Source organism: Pleurodeles waltl, chromosome 1_2, assembly GCF_031143425.1.
Source record: "Pleurodeles waltl isolate 20211129_DDA chromosome 1_2, aPleWal1.hap1.20221129, whole genome shotgun sequence".
In the NCBI taxonomy this organism is placed as follows: domain Eukaryota; kingdom Metazoa; phylum Chordata; class Amphibia; order Caudata; family Salamandridae; genus Pleurodeles; species Pleurodeles waltl.
Window position 1 is genome coordinate 1,343,793,711 of NC_090437.1, and position 23,328 is coordinate 1,343,817,038.

Consider the following 23,328-nt stretch of genomic DNA (forward strand, 5'->3'; position numbering starts at 1 on the left):
TACAGTGACTATTCCCCCCCAGACTGAAACCCCCCTCAAAGACTGACACCTCCCTCGAGGACTGACACCCCCTCAAGGACTACCCCCTCAAGGACTGAATCCCCCGTCAAGGACTAACACCCCCCTCAAATAGTAAAACCTTCCTCGAGGACGGACACCCCCTAAGGAGTCACACTTCTCACGAGGAGTGAGACCTCCCTGGCACCCCCTCAAGGACGTACTCCTCCCTCAAGGTCTGACTCCTCCCTCGAGGACTGACTCCCCCTGAAAGAGTGCCTTACCTTAGGGACTGACACATCCCTCGAGGACTGACACCCCCTCAAGGACTCCCCCCCTCAAGGACTGGCACCCCCCTTAAGGACTGACACCCCCCTCAAAACCCCCATCAAGGACTTGCACCTCCCTCAAGGAGTGACTCCTCCCTCAAGGACGGACACCCCCTGATATCCCCTCAAGGACTGACTCCTCCCTCAAGGACTGACACTCCCCTCAAGGACTCACAACCCTCCTCAAGGAATGACATCTCCCTCAAGGACTCACAACCCCCCTAAAGGACTGACACCTCCATCAAGGAGTGAAACCCCCCACAAGGACTGACACCCACCTCAAGCAGTGACTCCTCCCACAAGGGCTGACTCCCCCTGACACCCCCTCATGGACTGACTCCTCTCTCAAAGACTGACACTCCCTTCATGGACTGACACCCCCTGGCACTCCCTTAAGGACTAACTCCTCCCTCAGGGACTGACACTGCCCTCCAGGAGTGCCCCCATCAAGGACTGACATCCCCCTCAAGGACTGACACCTCCCTTGAGGACTGACACCCTCTCAAGGAGTGTCCCCCTCAGAACTGACACCTCCTTCAAGGACTGACACTCCCCTCAAGGACTGACACCCCCTGCTACCTCCTCAAGGACTGACTCCTCTCTCAGGAGCTGACACTCCCCTCAAGGACTCACAACCTCACTAAAGGACTGACACCTTCCTCAAGGACTCACACTTTCCTCCAGGACTGACACCTCCGTCAAGGACTGACACCCCCCACAAGGACTGACACCCACCTCAAGAAGTGACACCTCCCTCAAGGACTGACACCCCCCTGCGACCCTCTAAAGGACTGACTCCTCCCTCAAGGACTGACACTCCCCTCAAGGACTCACTCCCCCTTGAAGGACTGACACCTCCCTCAAGGACTCACACCTTTCTCAAGGACTGATACCACCCTCAAAGGACTGACACCTCCCTCAAGGACTCACACCATCCTCAAGGACTGACATCTCCCTCTAGGCCTCACACCTCACTCAAGGACTGACACCCCTCTCAAGGACTGACACCTCCCTCAAAGACTGACACACCCCTCAAGAAGGTAATATATTTTGTTTTAATGTGGGAGGGGGGCTGGACAGCCCCACTCCCACGGCTGATCTTGGCCCCGTGGCCTGGCCATGTCACCTGAGTGCCCCACAGGGTACCCAGTCACCATCGTTGGGGTCTGAAGGGGGACCCTGAAGGCCCCGTGGTACCAGCTGGCTCCCTGCCTCCTGCTCTCACAGACAGGTAGATGCTAAATATACAGCTCACTATCTGTGAGAGCAATCATTTCCTCTGTTTCCCTGCCCACATGTCTGCAAGCAGGGAAAAAGAGGAAACCTCCACTTCCAGTGCGCAGGAGTACTTTAACAACTCTCGTTTGTGATCGTAGTTGTGTTTGCTTTGACTTGTTGTGAGCTGTCAAAGCTCCTGCCAAGTCACAGTAAACAGCTATGCCCTGGGGGTGGGCACCCGGGACATAGCAGGAGCCGGCCCTGGGTGGTGGTAGTCCCCAGGGCCAATATTGACTCCTGAAGGGGGACATGCGGCCCCCCCTCCAACATTTGAATTTGTCCTTGGGAGGTGGTGGTCCCTTGGGCTGGGGGTCTCCCATCATTATTTCAATTTTTACAGGGTAGGTGGCAGTTCCTAGGGCTGCGGGGGCGAGGGCATTCGCCAGTGGGTAGGTATAGTTAAGACCTAGTTTCCATTGAAAAAGCATTTTTTTAACTTTGCTGTATCCTTGGCACCGTTTGACGATTCTTCACAAATTTTCCACAAAAAGAGTGCCTAAAGGTCTTGTTGTGCATGGAAAGTTTCAGGAAGATCTGTCAAGTGGGGGCAGAGAAAAAGGTGAGGTTCCAAAAAGTGCATTTCCCACGTTAATTCTCATGGGGATTTTGAACGCAACTATAGCCCGAACCGCTGGACGGAATTACACCAAATTTGGCAGTAAGGGAGCTCTTGGTCCAGAAAGAGTGCATTTTGTTCTTCGGGGGTATATTTACTAAGATTGTATGCTGTGCTTGCATCACAAAAGTGAGGCAAATAGACACAAAATCTTTTTTCACCTATTTACCTATTTACTTTCCAATGCAAAAATTGCTTTGCACTGGAAATTGCCCTAAAATTAACGCAAAGCACCGCATAGCACAGCTTTGCATTATTTAACACTAAGGGGGCCATTGTTTGGGTGCTACATGGGCGTTCCCAAGCAACCACCCATGTCTTCAGATGCAAAACTCTATCTGCAAACAATAGTAGACAGGGTTTTGCACCAAAAGTTAAAGCCATGTGAAAGGACGCGTAAAAAGAAGAAATGTTTTCATTCCTCTTTTCTTTTCTGACTTTGCATGCGTGCTGCACTGTACAACACGCATACAAAGTAGGAAAAGTTTTAAAGTGTGTCTACGCTTTGTATTTTGTACAGGAAGCGAACCCTTCCAGTACAAAAACTAAGCTGGACTCATACACACATCATGGTACTATAGTGAAAAGGTGTATGTGTGGTGCATGGCAGCACATTTCTGTGCCACCACTAGGGAGATGGGAGGAGAGTGGCAAAGGTCTGTAAATATAGCACTCTCCTGCTCTCTCTTTCACAGCTGCACTAAGCTGCATGACTATTTAGTAAATCTTGGCCTTGGTGTAAATCCGTTCAGTAGTTTTTGAAATATTAAAAGAAAGCCAAATGTGTATGTCTAAAGGCACAAATTATTTGCAAATACTCCCAATCTCATGCAGAGATCTTATTGGCTGCCAATACTTCAACCAGGAAGTGTTGGTAGCCATTTTGAGACTCAGCTTCAGCTGAGTTTTGAAAACAAAGGTAAAAAAAAAGAAAAGAAAAGGGGGCAGGGTTCATAAAGGAGTGGGGTGCATAAGCCCCCCTCCTAGGGCTTTCAGAAACCCCACAGACCACCACCTCCCTGGGGCTATGCTTACTAAGTATGCAAGAGGGGACCACAGCCTCCCTGCGGCAATATATGAATCATGTAAGCAGGGGAGTCAGCCCCCTTGTGCCCGGGGACCACCACCTCCCAGGGGCACATAGACTATAAGGGGGGGCACGCCTGGGGCCATATATGGCCCTGGAGACTGCCACCCCCCAGGCCGGCTCCTGCTACCTCCCGAGGTGCCCACTCTTGGGCAGTAGCTGTTTGTTTAGCAGGATCTGACAGCTGAACAGGTGAATTTCTATGGTTTTGAATGTTTAAAATATGAGCCTAACTATAACCTCTTGGTAAACTTTGTTTTTTTAAGTGAATTATATACATATATATATATATATATATATATATATATATATATATATATATATATACATACACACACACACACACAAATATATATACATATATATATATTCAATTAAAAAGAGTTAAAAAAAAACTAAGTTTACAGGGACGTTATAGTTAGGTTTTCACACAAAACCATAGAAACTCAGCAGTTATCAAGTTATTTCAAGTAATTATAACTCGAGCCTTAAGCTAACTATTACTATCGGCCCCATCATATACAGTTTTTTATTATGGTTTTGTGCAAGTAAATTCAGAGCATCACTATAACGTCCCTGTAACCTTAGATTTTTTCTGTGAATGTCTATGTATTTTTTAACGTAAAGTAATTTTAATTACAATACGCTCATCCAACCACCGGCCCACAAGACCTTTGGCCATGCATAGCGGGGGTTGGTGGGAGAAAGGGCCTCTTTTGACACAGTTAGACTCCACTTTTTGTCTGGAAAATGATGTGGTTCCAAACTGTAAGTGCCCGGAGGCACCGCTGAACGGATTCCCAGGGCCAGATCTCTTTCCCTAAAGCATACTATGTTTGGCACTTCAGCTACCTTTATCAGTCCCTACTAAATGGTACCCCTGGTAAATAGGGAATAGGTACTGTAGAGTCACCCCTCTGGCAGGCCTTACAACCCTAAAGGAGGGTGCATTATGATGCATGTGAGGGTATATGTGTACATCAGCAAATATGTCCCTACAGTGTCTTTACAAAACCTTAAGACATTGTAAGTGTACAGGGGTGCCCTAGCAAATGGATGTAGGAAAGTACCATCTTGCCTGGCATGTTACCCCCATATTTCACTGTATATATGTTGTTTTAGTTGTATGTGTCACTAGGGACCCTGCCAGCCAGGGCCCCAGTGCTCATAAGTGTGCATGAATGTGTTACCTGTGTAGTGACTAACTGTCTCACTGAGGCTCTGCTAATCAGAACCTCAGTGGTTATGCTCTCTCATTTCTTTCCAAATTGTCACTAACAGGCTAGTGACCAATTTTACCAATTTACATTGGCATACTGGTACACCCATATAATTCCCTAGTATATGGTACTGAGGTACCCAGGGTATTGGGGTTTCAGGAGATCGCTATGGGCTGCAGCATTTCTTTTGCCATCCATAGGGAGCTCTGGCAATTCGTACACTACCACTGCACTTAAGTAACTTATAAGTCACCTATATGTCTAACCTTTACCTGGTAAAGGTTGGGTGCTAAGTTACTTAGTGTGTGGGCACCCTGGCACTAGCCAAGGTGCTCCCACATTGTTCAGGGCAAATTCCCCGGACTTTGTGAGTGCGGGGACACCATTACACGTGTGCACTACACATAGGTCACTACCTATGTGTAGCTTCACAATGGTAACTCCGAATATGGCCATGTAACATGTCTAAGATCATGGAATTGCCCTACCAATGCCATCCTGGTATTGGGGGGACAATCCCATGATTCCCCTGGTCTCTAGCACAGACCCGGGTACTGCCAAACTACCTTTTCAGGGGTTTCACTGCAGCTGCTGCTGCTGCCAACCCCTCAGACAGGTTTCTGCCCTCCTGGGGTCCAGCCAGGCTTGGCCCAGGAAGGCAGAACAAAGGACTTCCTCAGAGAGAGGGTGTTACACCCTCTCCCTTTGGAAAAAGGTGTTAAGGCAGGGGAGGAGTAGCCTCCCCCAGCCTCTGAAAATGCTTTCATGGGCACAGATGGTGCCCATTTCTGCATAAGCCAGTCTACACCGGTTCAGGGACCCCTCAGCCCTGCTCTGGCGCGAAACTGGACAAAGGAAAGGGGAGTGACCACTCCCCTGACCTGCACCTCCCCTGGGAGGTGCCCAGAGCTCCTCCAGTGTGCTCCAGACCTCTGCCATCTTGGAAACAGAGGTGCTGCTGGTACACTGGACTGCTCTGAGTGGCCAGGGCCAGCAGGTGACGTCAGAGACTCCTTCTGATAGGCTCCTTCAGGTGTTGCTAGCCTATCCTCTCTCGTAAGTAGCCATACCCTCTTTTCTGGCTATTTAGGGTCTCTGCTCTGGGGAATTCCTTAGATAACTAATGCAAGAGCTCATCAGAGTTCCTCTGCATCTCTCTCTTCACCTTCTGCCAAGGAATCGATGGGTCTTCCCCATACTAGTGATCATGCTCCCCTCCAGATCACATACAAGAGTTCTCTCCTAGTAGGGGTCGCACTTCCCCCTGTCTCCTCTACTGCTATGGAGCTGTCCAGTAATAAGCGTACAGTAAGGTGGGACTCCTTTGTGCAATCAAATAAGCTTCAAGGAAAATTGCGTGCCCTAACCTCTTCTCACCAGTTATTTGATACCAACCTTATTCTGGCTCCATTAGAAATATTGCCTCTTCATTTGGACCTTTTTTCTACTCTGAAAGAGCTGTTTACTAAACGTCCAAGGCCACTGACTATTTCCTGTATTCGACCACATACTAAATGGTTCAACAAGAGGTGTAGGGAGGCCAAAAATACTTTGGCCATCGCGCTAAAGACCAAAGACAGATCAGGCATCATCACTGCTAGACGTCATTATGCTTCCATTTGCAACAAAAGTAAATTCGAGTACGAAGAGGGGCTATGGAGCAATTTACTCGAGGCAGCTACCGTTCATGATTCAAAACGGTTCTGGCTCCTAGTTTCCTGCGGTGATCAGAACCGTGCATCTCACCTGGAGTCTTATATTTCTCCTGACATCTGGCTCTCCTACTTTAAGGAATTGTATGGACCATTGTCGGCAAGTCATACTTCTGACATAATTTCGGAGGAGCCAACAACTTTTGACGAGCCTTTGGCTTTCTTGCCCCCTTTTACACTGAACGAAACTGTGTCGGCCATTGCAGCCCAGAAAGCAGCAAAAGCCCCTGGGATGGACGGGATCCCCTCTGATATGTTTAAAGTGGACCAGAACACCTGGGGCCCATATATTAACAGACTTTCTAATGCCATCTTGACTAGCAGAATTTATCCTGACTCATGGAAAGAGGCGATTATAGTGCCCATCCATAAGAAAGGAGAGAGGAACAACCCGGGTAATTATAGACCCATCAGCCTCCTCGACAACCTTCAAAAAATTTTCTGTTACCAGTTGTTGAGCAGGCTGAACAAGTGGCTAGTTGAAAATCAAATCTTAAATCATCTACAAGCGGGCTTCAGAGAAAAAACTAGCACATTAGATCAGATATTTCGTTTTACTTCTATTAAATGGAAAGTTGTCGATGTTGACTTAGGCCATCTATATGTAGCATTTGTAGATCTAAAATCGGCCTTTGATCTAGTACCCCGCCACAAACTGTGGGAAGTTCTGTCTAAAATAGGAGTCCCGTGTTCTATTTTAAATATTATTAGGGATCTTTACACTGGCAACTATGGCAGAATTAGATGGGGCCCACAAGGTGAATTAACAGAAAAATTCCTTACTGCCCGAGGTGTAAGACAAGGTTGTGTTCTTGCCCCTACCTTATTCCTTCTCTTCATAAACGCATGCATCCCTTATCTTATGGAGTGCTCTAACGACTCGCCTAAAATAGGAGGGCAGAAGATCCCCTGCCTTCTTTTTGCCGATGACACCCTGCTGGTTTCTCAAACAGCCACAGGCCTATCAACCCTGCTTTCAAGATTCATTGACTATTGCAATGATTATGGGCTCGAAATCAACCGATTAAAAACCAAGTGCATGGTGTTTGGCGATAGGAAAGGCAGAATGAGACGACCTATCTATTTAGAGGGTGCCGCGCTGGAAAGAGTCAGCGATTTTGATTATTTAGGCCTGAAACTAGAAGACTCGCACAAGTGGCAGCGCCACATCCAGAAGGCAACTTTACGATTGCAACAGCGAGCGAGTGGCATTGCAAGATTTGCAGCTAGATCTCCTAGCTTTGCCATGACGCCCGCAGTAGAAATTTACAAACTACAAGCAAGAGGGGGAGCAATCTATGGAGCTGAACTGTGGGGCCACTGTTGCCTGGATGATTTGATAAAAGTGGAGAACTCTTTCTTAAGGTCATTGCTAAGAGTTCCTTCCAGTACCCCAATGCTCCCAATACGCATGGACCTAAATCTCCCTTCTATCAGCCAGATTGTTGCACTCAAGCCCCTGTTGTACTGGATTCGCCTATGGTCATCAGATTCTCTTGTCCATTATAGATGTGCGCTAGCTAACTTGATGGCCAACAACACTAGCTCCAAAATCAAGTGGTGTGCATATGTAGAAAGGACCCTCTCGCTTCTTGGTTTGGGGTCCTATTGGAAGGAACCATTATCTATTCCTAAGAATGCAACCCAGACTCTAAAGGATGCTTTCTGGCTCCATGTTCAACTTTCCCAACTGTCCGCTGTCTCGTCATCATCCATGACGGGAAACTTTTTATATTTTAAATGTCATTATGAATTTGCACAATATATGGATATAGTATCTTCCCCATTTGCTCGTTCATTATACATTAGATTCAGGGTGGGCTCTCTTCCTTTGCGTTCCCTCACTTATAAATGGCCTAATTTTAGTTGTTCTTCTAAGATGTGTCCGATGGGCTGTGCTAGAGAAGAATCAGTAACTCATATTCTCTTCCAATGCCCCGCATACTCCAAACAAAGAGCCCGTTGGATCATTCCTCTGTGCAGAAGTAAGGGTTTTAAAAACTGCTTGCTAGCTTTGAGAATTTTTAAATCTGATTCATCGGTTTTAGTGGTTTGTTGTTTGACAAAATATTTAGACTCAATCTGGCGTATCAGATTGAACACGCTTAAAAAAGCAGAGGGAAATTTAACAATGAATGTGGTAAACAACAATTGATGGACTTATCATTGCATGCACATATCACTTTTATTGCTTCAGATGCATCCCCTACCTGCTGTTTTTATCTTTCTTAGATATTTTTTAAATCGAAATGTCCTTTTTATCTGATATGGTTTGCCAGGCTTGTATTTTATTCTTTTACCTATAATGCGTTTTTACACAACTATAAGGTGCGATTTTCCATGAGGGAACTGCTTATGTGTAAATATTTCTCTTTTCTTTTCCTTCTCCTTTTCAATCTTTTATGACTTAAATTGTTTATTATGTAGCTTGCCGTTTCTTTTTTGTGTGATGCGCTTTTATGGTATTTATATTTACCGAAATAAAGCTAATGAATGAATGAATCGACTGCTGACCGCGCTGGAAGCCTGCAAAACTGCAACAAAGTAGCAAAGACGACTACTGCGACCTTGTAACGCTGATCCTGCCGCCTTCTCGACTGTTTTCCTGGTGGTGCATGCTGTGGGGGTAGTCTGCCTCCTCTCTGCACTAGAAGCTCCGAAGAAATCTCCCGTGGGTCGACGGAATCTTCCCCCTGCAACCGCAGGCACCAAAGAACTGCATCACCGGTCCTCTGGGTCTCCTCTCAGCACGACGAGCGAGGTCTCTTGAACTCAGCAACTCTGTCCAAGTGACTCCCACAGTCCAGTGACTCTTCAGTCCAAGTTTGGTGGAGGTAAGTCCTTGCCTCCCCACGCTAGACTGCATTGCTGGGAACCACGTGTTTTGCAGCTACTCCAGCTCCTGTGCACTCACCGAGGATTTCCTTTGTGCACAGCCAAGCCTGGGTCCACGGTACTCTAACCTGCATTGCACGACCTCCTGAGTTGTCCTCCGGCGGCGTGGGACCCTCTTGTGCAACTTCGGGTGAGCACTGTTTCACTCCACTTTGTAGTGCCTGTTCCGGCACTTCTGTGGGTGCTGCCTGCTTCTGAGAGTACTCCTTGTCTTGCTGGACGCCCCCTCTGTTCCCTCACGCAATTGGCGACATCCTGGTCACTCGTGGGCCACAGCAACATCCAAAAACCCTAACCATGAGCTTTGCAGCTAGCAAGGCTTGTTTGCAGTCTTTCTGTGGGAAAACAATTCTGCACGACTCTTCGCAACGCGGGACATCCATCCTCCAAAGGAGAAGTTTCTAGTCCTTGTCGTTCTTGCAGAATCCTCAGCTTCTACCATCTGGTGGCAGCTTCTTTGCACCCACAGCTGGCATTTCCTGGGCATCTGCCCACTCCCGACTTAATCGTGACTTTTGGACTTGGTCCCCTTGTTCCACAGGTACTCTCGTCTGGAAATCCATCGTTGTTGCATTGCTGGTGTTGGTCTTTCCTGCAGAATTCCCCTATCACGATTTCTGTGCTCTTTGGGGAACTTCAGTGCACTTTGCACTCACTTTTCAGGGTCTTGGGGTGGGCTATTTTTCTAACCCTCACTGTTTTCTTACAGCCCCAGCGACCCTCTACAAGGTCACATAGGTTTGGGGTCCTTTCGTGGTTCGCATTCCACTTTTGGAGTATATGGTTTGTGTTGCCCCTATCCCTATGTGTCCCCATTGCATCCTATTGTAACTATACATTGTTTGCACTGTTTTCTAAGACTATACTGCATATTTTTGGTATTGTGTACATATATCTTGTGTATATTTCCTATCCTCTCACTGAGGGTACACTCTGAGATACTTTGGCATATTGTCATAAAAATAAATTACCTTTATTTTTAGTATAACTGTGTATTGTGTTTTCTTATGATATTGTGCATATGACACTAAGTGGTACTGTAGTAGCTTCACACGTCTCCTAGTTCAGCCTAAGCTGCTCTGCTAAGCTACCATTATCTATCAGCCTAAGCTGCTAGACACCCTATACACTAATAAGGGATAACTGGGCCTGGTGCAAGGTGCAAGTACCCCTTGGTACTCACTACAAGCCAGTCCAGCCTCCTACATTGGACACTGGTCATTACAAGTTCCCCAGCTACATGATGGCCTCTCTGAAGTGTGTGGCTCTCTGTGCTTACAGCATCATGTGATACAGGACACAAGGGTGTCCCAGTATGTGACCCTCACTACGTACAGCATCTTCTTGTCCCGACCCTGATGTTCTCGTGAGCCACTGATGCTGTTCTGCCTGTTTTCATGTTCTCTTCATCTCGCCCTCTTACAGGTGATGCATGTTTTGACGTCATGATTGAAGCAGACTTCAGTACAAGCAGTCAGACCCGGTGGTCATACGACCGTGTCGCCAATGTCTGCAAACCCTTCCAGTACGATGGCACTGAAAGGAGCACAAATGTCTTCCCAACAGTACAAGCATGCATGAAGGAGTGTTCTTTGAAATACTTCCAGCTTAACCCTGAAGGAGGTAATGTTGCCTTGGCGTCCTTCACTGATATGTTCCACTAGCACTGAAGTTCACAACACTACAGGTTGTTTGTTAGCTAGTCGAGTTGACTGGTTGACTAAACTCAAGGCCTTTCTCCTCTTTGGGACGCTCTAATGCCTCACCTGCAGAGGAGTTGCCTTTTGTTGCGCTCCCAGGTTTACAAAACCTTGTAAATCTGGGAATGCATCAGACCCAGAAAACATCTCTTTGATACAAGTAAGACAATGCAGCGACTTGCGATGCGTTGCCTTACTCCATATCTACAAGGCCATTGAGAGCCAAGTAAAGTGGCTCTGTGTGGCCTTGTAGATATGGACCAGCAGCTTGCGCCACCGGTGAGTTACGAAAAGCAACGCACCGACGGCATAGCCCACTTTTAAATATGGCTCTAGGCGTGTGCAAAATGCATGTAACCGTGCAACATTTGGTGAAAATGATGTTTTATGTCTAACTATGCAAAATGCAAATGGTCCATATAGCACTTCATTTTAGTGCAAAATGCATCTTTGTGCCAATTTTTGATGCAAGGATGCATCAGGAAGGCTTCTTGAGATGTCATCCTTTACGAAGAATAAAGTCATAAAGTAATCCTTCTTGTGCATTATACCTCGGGTTTAGTATTGAGTTCCACCATCCAATAGCACAAAGCTGCCTTGTGAAACATTCAAAAAGGGTAGAGAACTTGTTGTTTCAGCTTCACATCTTCATATGAATGGCCTGTTATCTCCTTTTGATAGCCACTGTTAATATTTTTAGTAAACATCATTTACTCATGGTTGAGATCAACTTTCTCTTCCTTTGAATTTTATATGCAATTGCATGACCGTATGTCAAGGTTTTCACCCTAACTGTATAATGCATTTTGCTGCTATTGTTAAAGCCACTTCTGGGAAAAGCGCTGTGCCGCAAAACGGGGCACAGGGTGACGCAAAACCTAGAATGAGATTTCCCAAGCCACGCAAGACCACCTTGCACATCTTAGTAAATCTGGAGTAACACAAGGCAGTGCAAGAGTCTGTATAGCTTTATTCTGCAGTGGGAAGGTGATCCATGGGTGGAGCTTGTACCCCACATCCACCCATGGATTTTAGTGCATTCCAAGGTTTACTAAAGATGAAAAACCAGGGGATGCGTCAAACCCTTACGCCTTCCCATGGAAGCCACAACAAGGAGAAATATCTCTATTTCTCCTCGTTGTTTCCTCTTTCTAAGTGTGCTGCATTATACAGCACATTTCGAAAGAGGAAATACCTCTGATATTCTTTTTAGTGGGGAAAGTGCCCCTTCCTGCACAAAAACAATGTGATACACTGTGATCACATTGGTCCACTGCCGTCAATAAGCCAATGCAGATAGATATGTTGGTTTTGATTCATTCATTAGATGTCTGTACATCCGTCTCATTGTGAGGGTACACTGGGCACTGGACAACTGGACTCTTGGCTACCTTAGTAGCCATGAGTCCAGTTCACACCTTTCATGCAGGTAGTTATCAGACCTTTGCAGACAAAACGCTGCCTGATTCCTTAGCAGTAGTGGCAGAACATCTGAGTTCTCCTTCGCACTCTGGTGTCAAACCAATGGGGTAGTGAAGAGGAAGAATGAGACACTGAAGCAGCCACTGCCATCTTAGGTATTAAGGGCCTGATTACGACCTTGGCGGATGGGATACTCTGCCACAAATGTGACAGTTATCCCGTCCGCCGTATTATAAGTTCCATTATATCCTGTGCAACTTGTAAAATGGTGGGCAGGATATCCGTCACATTTGTGGCGGAGTATCCCATCCGCGAAGGTCGTAATCATGTTAATCAATAAATGTTTGCACTTTATGGTACCAAGATTTTACAGTGCTAGTTATTGTTAAACAATCTACTGCATGCAAAGTTATGTGAACATTGGGCTCGGGACCAGCGTCCATCCCATGGTGAGGGTACACTGAGCTTGGGACCCAGCTCAATCTCATAGTGAGGGTACAATGAGCTCAGGACCAACCTTCACCTTATGGTGAGGATACCCTGGTCTCAGGACCCGCCTCTATCTCATGGTGAGGGTACACCAGGCTCATGGTGAGGGTACACCGGGCTTGGGAGCCTCCTCCATGGCATGGTGAGGATTCATTGAGCTTGGGACAAGCCTCTATCTCATGATGAATGTTCACTACACCCAGGACTCACCTCGAACGATTTGGGAGGGTATAATTAGCTTGGGACCCACCTCCACCTTATGGTGAGGGTACGCTGGGCTCAGGAACCACCATCTCATGGGGAGGGTACACTGGGCACGGACCTACTTCCATCTCATGGAGAAGGGCATACTGGGCTTAGGATGAGGGTACACTGAGGTCTGGATCCTTCTCCTTCTCATGGTAAGGGTACATTAGGCTCGTGACCTGCCTCCAACTTATGGTGAGGGTACAATGGGCTTGGGACCAACCTCCATCTCATGGTGAGGGTACAACAGGTTGGGACCAACCTCCATCTCATGGTGAGGGTACAATGGGCTTGGGACCAAACTCCATCTCATGGTGAGGGTACAACGGGATTGGGACCAAACTCCATCTCATGGTGAGGGTACAACGGGCTTGGGACCAACCTCCATCTCATGGTGAGGGTACAACAGGTTGGGACCAACCTCCATCTCATGGTGAGGGTAGAATGGGCTTGGGACCAACCTCCATCTCATGGTGAGGGTACAACGGGCTTGGGACCAAACTGCATCTCATGGTGAGGGTACAACGGGCGTGGGACCAACCTCCATCTCATGGTGAGTGTACACTGGGCTTGTTACCTGCCTGATTCTTCAGAAAGAAAAAGAGTATGTCAGTCTGGTCCTCATTCATCCTAGAGGATGCTGCAAGCCACCATACGACAAGACGCAGATAGGGCAAGAGTAAATGTATTGTATGCATGACAAAAGGTAAGATTCAATCAATCAATCAATCAGTCTATTTGTAAAGCGCGCTACTCACCCGGAGGGTCTCAAGGCGCTAGGGGAAGGGGGGAAGATTGTGAATATTTTCTGGCCAAGAAGTTTCTTTGGAAACTACCAGCATGCTGCAGCCATGGATTGACCTGCTGTTCTCTCCCTCCGTGCAGATGACGTGTGCAGTCTGCCGCAGGACAGGGGGCCCTGCATGGCCACCCTGGTGATGTGGTTCTACGACAGCGCGCGGAAGGAGTGCGACACCTTCTTCTACGGGGGATGTGTGGGCAATGGAAACCGCTTCATCAGCAAGAAGAACTGCACCAGCACCTGCCTGAGCTCCAAGAAAGGTACAGACCGCCCAGGGCACTTCCGCTTTGTAAACTGCGCCGAGGCGAGATGTAGGCGCTCCAACCTGTCCCTCTAGTGCAAGGATCCGGGTTCAAAAGCGCCTTGAGTCGCGCTGCGGGTGGGAGCTGTGCCTTTGGTGTGGTCAGGAGATGCAGCCGGGACAGAGCGAGCTAGCAGGAGAGGCAGACGTGGCCCGGAGGCTCGGAGCTGTCGCTGCATCGATGGATGGAGTTTGAGGGACAGGCTGGAGAGCGCATGCGCAGGTGATGGAGCATCTGCCCCGGTGCGAGGGTGACCGCCGGGTAAGAAGGCAAACTCTGGACAGTGACAGTAAAAATCAGGGCAAACCGTCGAAATATAGGACACAAATTCAGAACAAAAGGTAATTTTTAAAGACACAAGTGAAGACGTCGCATGATTACAAGATAGGAAGCTGGCAGAGGCCAACCTGAAATATGTTTATGTTCTTTAGTTTATATTATACATTGGAGGAAAGAACAAACATTTACACATAGCTGGACAGATGTAACGATGAAAAAACTAGCAAAGACAAGGCCGCTCTCAAAGAATGAGAAGTGCGCTCGAGGCCCCGGCTGGGAGCGTGTCGGGGGTGAGGCTGGCACCAGAAGATGTTGGGATGAGTCTGGGGTGAGGCTGGCACCAGAAGATGTTGGGATGAGTCTGGGGTGAGGCTGGCACCAGAAGATGTTGGGATGAGTCTGGGGTGAGGCTGGCACCAGAAGATGTTGGGATGAGTCTGGGGTGAGGCTGGCACCAGAAGATGTTGGGATGAGTCTGGGGTGAGGCTGGCACCAGAAGATGTTGGGATGAGTCTGGGGTGAGGCTGGCACCAGAAGATGTTGGGATGAGTCTGGGGTGAGGCTGGCACCAGAAGATGTTGGGATGAGTCTGGGTGAGGCTGGCACCAGAAGATGTTGGGATGAGTCTGGGGTGAGGCTGGCACCAGAAGATGTTGGGGTGAGTCTGGGGTGAGGCTGGCACCAGAAGATGTTGGGGTGAGTCTGGGGTGAGGCTGGCACCAGAAGATGTTGGGGTGAGTCTGGGGTGAGGCTGGCACCAGAAGATGTTGGGATGAGTCTGGGGTGAGGCTGGCACCAGAAGATGTTGGGTGAGTCTGGGGTGAGGCTGGCACCAGAAGATGTTGGGGTGAGTCTGGGGTGAGGCTGGCACCAGAAGATGTTGGGATGAGTCTGGGGTGAGGCTGGCACCAGAAGATGTTGGGGTGAGTCTGGGGTGAGGCTGGCACCAGAAGATGTTGGGGTGAGTCTGGGGTGAGGCTGGCACCAGAAGATGTTGGGATGAGTCTGGGGTGAGGCTGGCACCAGAAGATGTTGGGATGAGTCTGGGGTGAGGCTGGCACCAGAAGATGTTGGGGTGAGTCTGGGGTGAGGCTGGCACCAGAAGATGTTGGGATGAGTCTGGGGTGAGGCTGGCACCAGAAGATGTTGGGGTGAGTCTGGGGTGAGGCTGGCACCAGAAGATGTTGGGATGAGTCTGGGGTGAGGCTGGCACCAGAAGATGTTGGGGTGAGTCTGGGGTGAGGCTGGCACCAGAAGATGTTGGGATGAGTCTGGGGTGAGGCTGGCACCAGAAGATGTTGGGGTGAGTCTGGGGTGAGGCTGGCACCAGAAGATGTTGGGGTGAGTCTGGGGTGAGGCTGGCACCAGAAGATGTTGGGATGAGTCTGGGGTGAGGCTGGCACCAGAAGATGTTGGGATGAGTCTGGGGTGAGGCTGGCACCAGAAGATGTTGGGATGAGTCTGGGGTGAGGCTGGCACCAGAAGATGTTGGGGTGAGTCTGGGGTGAGGCTGGCACCAGAAGATGTTGGGGTGAGTCTGGGGTGAGGCTGGCACCAGAAGATGTTGGGGTGAGTCTGGGGTGAGGCTGGCACCAGAAGATGTTGGGGTGAGTCTGGGGTGAGGCTGGCACCAGAAGATGTTGGGGTGAGTCTGGGGTGAGGCTGGCACCAGAAGATGTTGGGGTGAGTCTGGGGTGAGGCTGGCACCAGAAGATGTTGGGGTGAGTCTGGGGTGAGGCTGGCACCAGAAGATGTTGGGATGAGTCGGGGGTGAGGCTGGCACCAGAAGATGTTGGGGTGAGTCTGGGGTGAGGCTGGCACCAGAAGATGTTGGGGTGAGTCTGGGGTGAGGCTGGCACCAGAAGATGTTGGGATGAGTCTGGGGTGAGGCTGGCACCAGAAGATGTTGGGATGAGTCGGGGGTGAGGCTGGCACCAGAAGATGTTGGGATGAGTCGGGGGTGAGGCTGGCACCAGAAGATGTTGGGATGAGTCGGGGGTGAGGCTGGCACCAGAAGATGTTGGGATGAGTCTGGGGTGAGGCTGGCACCAGAAGATGTTGGGATGAGTCTGGGGTGAGGCTGGCACCAGAAGATGTTGGGATGAGTCTGGGGTGAGGCTGGCACCAGAAGATGTTGGGATGAGTCTGGGGTGAGGCTGGCACCAGAAGATGTTGGGGTGAGTCTGGGGTGAGGCTGGCACCAGAAGATGTTGGGGTGAGTCTGGGGTGAGGCTGGCACCAGAAGATGTTGGGATGAGTCTGGGGTGAGGCTGGCACCAGAAGATGTTGGGGTGAGTCTGGGGTGAGGCTGGCACCAGAAGATGTTGGGATGAGTCTGGGGTGAGGCTGGCACCAGAAGATGTTGGGATGAGTCTGGGGTGAGGCTGGCACCAGAAGATGTTGGGGTGAGTCTGGGGTGAGGCTGGCACCAGAAGATGTTGGGATGAGTCTGGGGTGAGGCTGGCACCAGAAGATGTTGGGATGAGTCTGGGGTGAGGCTGGCACCAGAAGATGTTGGGGTGAGTCGGGGGTGAGGCTGGCACCAGAAGATGTTGGGGTGAGTCTGGGGTGAGGCTGGCACCAGAAGATGTTGGGATGAGTCGGGGGTGAGGCTGGCACCAGAAGATGTTGGGATGAGTCTGGGGTGAGGCTGGCACCAGAAGATGTTGGGGTGAGTCTGGGGTGAGGCTGGCACCAGAAGATGTTGGGGTGAGTCGGGGGTGAGGCTGGCACCAGAAGATGTTGGGGTGAGTCTGGGGTGAGGCTGGCACCAGAAGATGTTGGGGTGAGTCTGGGGTGAGGCTGGCACCAGAAGATGTTGGGATGAGTCTGGGGTGAGGCTGGCACCAGAAGATGTTGGGGTGAGTCTGGGGTGAGGCTGGCACCAGAAGATGTTGGGGTGAGTCTGGGGTGAGGCTGGCACCAGAAGATGTTGGGATGAGTCTGGGGTGAGGCTGGCACCAGAAGATGTTGGGGTGAGTCTGGGGTGAGGCTGGCACCAGAAGATGTTGGGGTGAGTCTGGGGTGAGGCTGGCACCAGAAGATGTTGGGATGAGTCGGGGGTGAGGCTGGCACCAGAAGATGTTGGGATGAGTCGGGGGTGAGGCTGGCACCAGAAGATGTTGGGATGAGTCGGGGGTGAGGCTGGCACCAGAAGATGTTGGGATGAGTCTGGGGTGAGGCTGGCACCAGAAGATGTTGGGATGAGTCGGGGGTGAGGCTGGCACCAGAAGATGTTGGGATGAGTCTGGGGTGAGGCTGGCACCAGAAGATGTTGGGATGAGTCTGGGGTGAGGCTGGCACCAGAAGATGTTGGGATGAGTCGGGGGTGAGGCTGGCACCAGAAGATGTTGGGGTGAGTCTGGGGTGAGTCTGGCACCAGAAGATGTTGGGGTGAGTCGGGGGTGAGGCTGGCACCAGAAGATGTTGGGGTGAGTCGGGGGTGAGGCTGGCACCAGAAGATGTTGGGGTGAGTCGGGGGTGAGGCTGGCACCAGAAGATGTTGGGGTGAGTCGGGGGTGAGGCTGGCACCAGAAGATGTTGGGATGAGTCTGGGGTGAGGCTGGCACCAGAAGATGTTGGGATGAGTCGGGGGTGAGGCTGGCACCAGAAGATGTTGGGGTGAGTCGGGGGTGAGGCTGGCACCAGAAGATGTTGGGATGAGTCGGGGGTGAGGCTGGCACCAGAAGATGTTGGGATGAGTCGGGGGTGAGGCTGGCACCAGAAGATGTTGGGGTGAGTCTGGGGTGAGGCTGGCACCAGAAGATGTTGGGATGAGTCTGGGGTGAGGCTGGCACCAGAAGATGTTGGGGTGAGTCTGGGGTGAGGCTGGCACCAGAAGATGTTGGGATGAGTCTGGGGTGAGGCTGGCACCAGAAGATGTTGGGGTGAGTCTGGGGTGAGGCTGGCACCAGAAGATGTTGGGATGAGTCTGGGGTGAGGCTGGCACCAGAAGATGTTGGGGTGAGTCTGGGGTGAGGCTGGCACCAGAAGATGTTGGGATGAGTCTGGGGTGAGGCTGGCACCAGAAGATGTTGGGATGAGTCTGGGGTGAGGCTGGCACCAGAAGATGTTGGGGTGAGTCTGGGGTGAGGCTGGCACCAGAAGATGTTGGGGTGAGTCTGGGGTGAGGCTGGCACCAGAAGATGTTGGGGTGAGTCTGGGGTGAGGCTGGCACCAGAAGATGTTGGGATGAGTCGGGGGTGAGGCTGGCACCAGAAGATGTTGGGGTGAGTCGGGGGTGAGGCTGGCACCAGAAGATGTTGGGGTGAGTCTGGGGTGAGGCTGGCACCAGAAGATGTTGGGATGAGTCGGGGGTGAGGCTGGCACCAGAAGATGTTGGGATGAGTCGGGGGTGAGGCTGGCACCAGAAGATGTTGGGATGAGTCGGGGGTGAGGCTGGCACCAGAAGATGTTGGGATGAGTCGGGGGTGAGGCTGGCACCAGAAGATGTTGGGATGAGTCGGGGGTGAGGCTGGCACCAGAAGATGTTGGGGTGAGTCTGGGGTGAGGCTGGCACCAGAAGATGTTGGGATGAGTCGGGGGTGAGGCTGGCACCAGAAGATGTTGGGATGAGTCGGGGGTGAGGCTGGCACCAGAAGATGTTGGGATGAGTCGGGGGTGAGGCTGGCACCAGAAGATGTTGGGATGAGTCGGGGGTGAGGCTGGCACCAGAAGATGTTGGGATGAGTCGGGGGTGAGGCTGGCACCAGAAGATGTTGGGGTGAGTCGGGGGTGAGGCTGGCACCAGAAGATGTTGGGATGAGTCGGGGGTGAGGCTGGCACCAGAAGATGTTGGGGTGAGTCGGGGGTGAGGCTGGCACCAGAAGATGTTGGGATGAGTCGGGGGTGAGGCTGGCACCAGAAGATGTTGGGGTGAGTCGGGGGTGAGGCTGGCACCAGAAGATGTTGGGGTGAGTCGGGGGTGAGGCTGGCACCAGAAGATGTTGGGATGAGTCGGGGGTGAGGCTGGCACCAGAAGATGTTGGGGTGAGTCGGGGGTGAGGCTGGCACCAGAAGATGTTGGGATGAGTCGGGGGTGAGGCTGGCACCAGAAGATGTTGGGGTGAGTCGGGGGTGAGGCTGGCACCAGAAGATGTTGGGGTGAGTCTGGGGTGAGGCTGGCACCAGAAGATGTTGGGGTGAGTCTGGGGTGAGGCTGGCACCAGAAGATGTTGGGGTGAGTCTGGGGTGAGGCTGGCACCAGAAGATGTTGGGGTGAGTCTGAGGTGAGGCTGGCACCAGAAGATGTTGGGGTGAGTCTGGGGTGAGGCTGGCACCAGAAGATGTTGGGGTGAGTCTGGGGTGAGGCTGGCACCAGAAGATGTTGGGGTGAGTCTGGGGTGAGGCTGGCACCAGAAGATGTTGGGGTGAGTCTGGGGTGAGGCTGGCACCAGAAGATGTTGGGGTGAGTCGGGGGTGAGGCTGGCACCAGAAGATGTTGGGGTGAGTCTGAGGTGAGGCTGGCACCAGAAGATGTTGGGGTGAGTCTGGGGTGAGGCTGGCACCAGAAGATGTTGGGATGAGTCGGGGGTGAGGCTGGCACCAGAAGATGTTGGGATGAGTCGGGGGTGAGGCTGGCACCAGAAGATGTTGGGGTGAGTCTGGGGTGAGGCTGGCACCAGAAGATGTTGGGGTGAGTCTGGGGTGAGGCTGGCACCAGAAGATGTTGGGATGAGTCGGGGGTGAGGCTGGCACCAGAAGATGTTGGGGTGAGTCGGGGGTGAGGCTGGCACCAGAAGATGTTGGGATGAGTCGGGGGTGAGGCTGGCACCAGAAGATGTTGGGGTGAGTCTGGGGTGAGGCTGGCACCAGAAGATGTTGGGATGAGTCGGGGGTGAGGCTGGCACCAGAAGATGTTGGGATGAGTCGGGGGTGAGGCTGGCACCAGAAGATGTTGGGATGAGTCGGGGGTGAGGCTGGCACCAGAAGATGTTGGGATGAGTCTGGGGTGAGGCTGGCACCAGAAGATGTTGGGGTGAGTCTGGGGTGAGGCTGGCACCAGAAGATGTTGGGATGAGTCTGGGGTGAGGCTGGCACCAGAAGATGTTGGGATGAGTCTGGGGTGAGGCTGGCACCAGAAGATGTTGGGGTGAGTCTGGGGTGAGGCTGGCACCAGAAGATGTTGGGATGAGTCTGGGGTGAGGCTGGCACCAGAAGATGTTGGGGTGAGTCTGGGGTGAGGCTGGCACCAGAAGATGTTGGGGTGAGTCTGGGGTGAGGCTGGCACCAGAAGATGTTGGGATGAGTCTGGGGTGAGGCTGGCACCAGAAGATGTTGGGGTGAGTCGGGGGTGAGGCTGGCACCAGAAGATGTTGGGGTGAGTGCACCGGTCTGCGCCTCGTGCACCAGGAACTCAAGGGGAAATAACAACTTTACAGTGAAATGGAAGCCTCCGTGCCAGCCAGCTCCTGGAGTGCCTCTGCCCAGGGCCTGGAGCTCTGCACGGGCTCCGGGGGTGAGGGGTGGACGAGCCGACACATGAACAGGGGACGCAGAGCCGGGCACGAGCTGAGCCGTGGACATGTTCCCCGTCTGACAAAAGCACCGTGCACAACATGACAAAGTCTCTTCGTAACTCAGAACTTCTGTAACGTGCAGAAGCTTTGACATTAGTACGCCACGGGATGGCGCTGCCACGGGAAGCACTTACTAGAGGCTCCCCCAGTGAGTAGCTCGTGAGCACCAGCAGCTCTCCTGACACCCGCTAGCAGCTCCCTGGGGGCACCCGGGCCACCCAATGAAAGGTTTGGAATTAATATGTGCTTGGATTTTCCAAATATATTCAAATGAGTGATTTGAGTGGTGAATCACCTTACGTTGATTCATATAATTACTCTGGTGCCCGCCCGGGGTGTCGCAGCTGTAGCTCTAGCTCAGAGGCAGAGACACCCCAGATTGATAGAGGTTTGCATTACACCTGGCACCCCCTGCTAGTAATGTTGAGTGAGATGCCAGCAATGCAATCTTGTCTGACGCGGTCACTGATACCACAGTAACAGTATTAGTACCTCGAGATGATTTCCGTTGAGCATACGTAGCTCCTGACTCAGAACCATTCCTGCGACAGAGCCAGGAGTGAACTTAGAGGCAAGACAGTTGTCACGTGAACCCTTCTGTGGCCCAGATTGTTCTATAAAGAGCAACATTATAGTCCCTTAACGCAAACATTATAGGTCTTTGTACAGCTGGTACTCAGAACACACGTATTCGAAGGTACCTTCATATGTGAAAAGGAGGATCAGTAAAATTAAATATTTGCCTAAGATCACACAACTTGGCTAAATGGGTAGCCGTGATTAACCCTGGTATTGCTGTTTCACTTTGTGCAAATCAGCCACTTAATGGATATCCATTTGTCTCGCCTTTCGACCTAAGATGTTTTGTTTTTGCATCTTTGTGCATGAAGTTAGAATGAGGGTGACAGGCAGAAGCCATATGAGCTTGGTATGGGCCCGAGATTCCACCGGGACCCCGACCAGAGCCCGGCCTCAGACCTGCGCTGGCTCCAGCCATCATCGGCTCATCCAGTTCTAGTGCTGCCCCTGCCAGGGCCAGCTGCAGGGCTGGTGGCGGTCTGTGGGACGGTCTTTGTTGGCACACCCCCTTCTCCAAAGATTCCCTTAATAACACCCTCCAATGGTGCCTCCCATCTTCACATGTGAATGTCATTGCCTGCTAGTGCTACTGTACCCAAGCATGTAGGGCAGGGTGGAGTGTGTTAGATCACACACACGTTATAGCGAGACAATGACTTATGTAAGTGTGTAAGTCATTGTATATGAAATGTTACTTTGGACAATGAGGACTACAAGGTGTTGGATACAGCCGCCACCCATACTGGTAGGCATTATATGTTAAGAGTGCCTGGCCTGGAGAAAGATAGAAACTCAGACTTAATACATATCATTGTGGCTGGGGCTGTTTTTACTAGTAATTATGTATTATTGTCCATAAGACCCATATTTAGCAACCTTAGAATAATGCAAGATTGGGTAAAAACAACAGCAGGTAACAAAAAGAACTCCGCGACCACAGCTGTAACCCACTGAGCTATGCACAGAAAGCAATTACTCGATCTGTGAGTTACACCTTATGCTTTGCAGAAGCACATTATCACTCCAGTGCTTTATGAGTCAAAACTGGGGCAGGCAAAACTCAAATCCCTCGAACAGATGCATTAAACACCACAGTTAAACTGGCATTGCTATTATGGCATAATAATTGCTGGCACACAAGGTGCTCTGAATTCTATGTATGCTGTTTCAAAATACACCCCTCTCACCCCTGAGCTTACACCCTGATGCGGTGGACAGGCCTCTGGCCAAAAGCAGTATGTTTTACCCTTGGCCAGAGCAGGAGGAGTTGAGCACCCATGAAACATTTCAACACCACAGGCACGAATTTGTGAAAACAAAACACCCAGATAAACACAGGGAGGGTCCTTTGCTTGGCTGCATGTATTCCTTTCTCATAGCAGCTGAAGCACATAGAATAAACAAGCATTGGAAATGCTAATGGCTCCAGCTTTAAAGGAATGTTATATGGTAATGTGAAACATTACACGTAAACATCATGTAAATAGCTATGTATTTGTGTGGAAGCAAAAAGCTGTAGAATAATATCAAATTAGGTTAAAAGGTGGGGGCGATAGTTGCACTGTTAGGCCAGAGCTAAAAATCCTCATAGGTTAATGACTGCCCTCCTCCCATCTGTGCGGCTGCAAGAGAAATGCAACATAAATGATCTGGTTATCTAAGACAATGGCTGAAAGTGTGGAAACACACAAATTCTGTCCAATCAAAATGTACTCCTGGTTCTCAACACGTGGGTGGAGCCCAAGACCCTCTCTGGTGATGCTCAGATAATTGTCTGGCGAAAGCTGTGCTGTCAATGCAGACAAACATACACGTGTGAGTCCGGCGGTCACAAATTATCCTGCTCAAGAGTTTGTT

At 50.7% G+C, this 23,328-nt stretch overlaps 1 protein-coding gene across 1 annotated transcript in view; it reads left to right on the forward strand.

The window, feature by feature from the left end:
- Positions 1-23,328, forward strand: part of LOC138252337 (carboxypeptidase inhibitor SmCI-like) — a 41,590-nt gene that overhangs the window by 2,774 nt on the left and 15,488 nt on the right. Inside the window, exons 2-3 of the mRNA XM_069205729.1 lie at positions 10,560-10,757; positions 13,877-14,053. Coding sequence (XP_069061830.1) covers positions 10,560-10,757; positions 13,877-14,053 — 375 coding nt within the window. The remainder of the gene's footprint in view (positions 1-10,559; positions 10,758-13,876; positions 14,054-23,328) is intronic.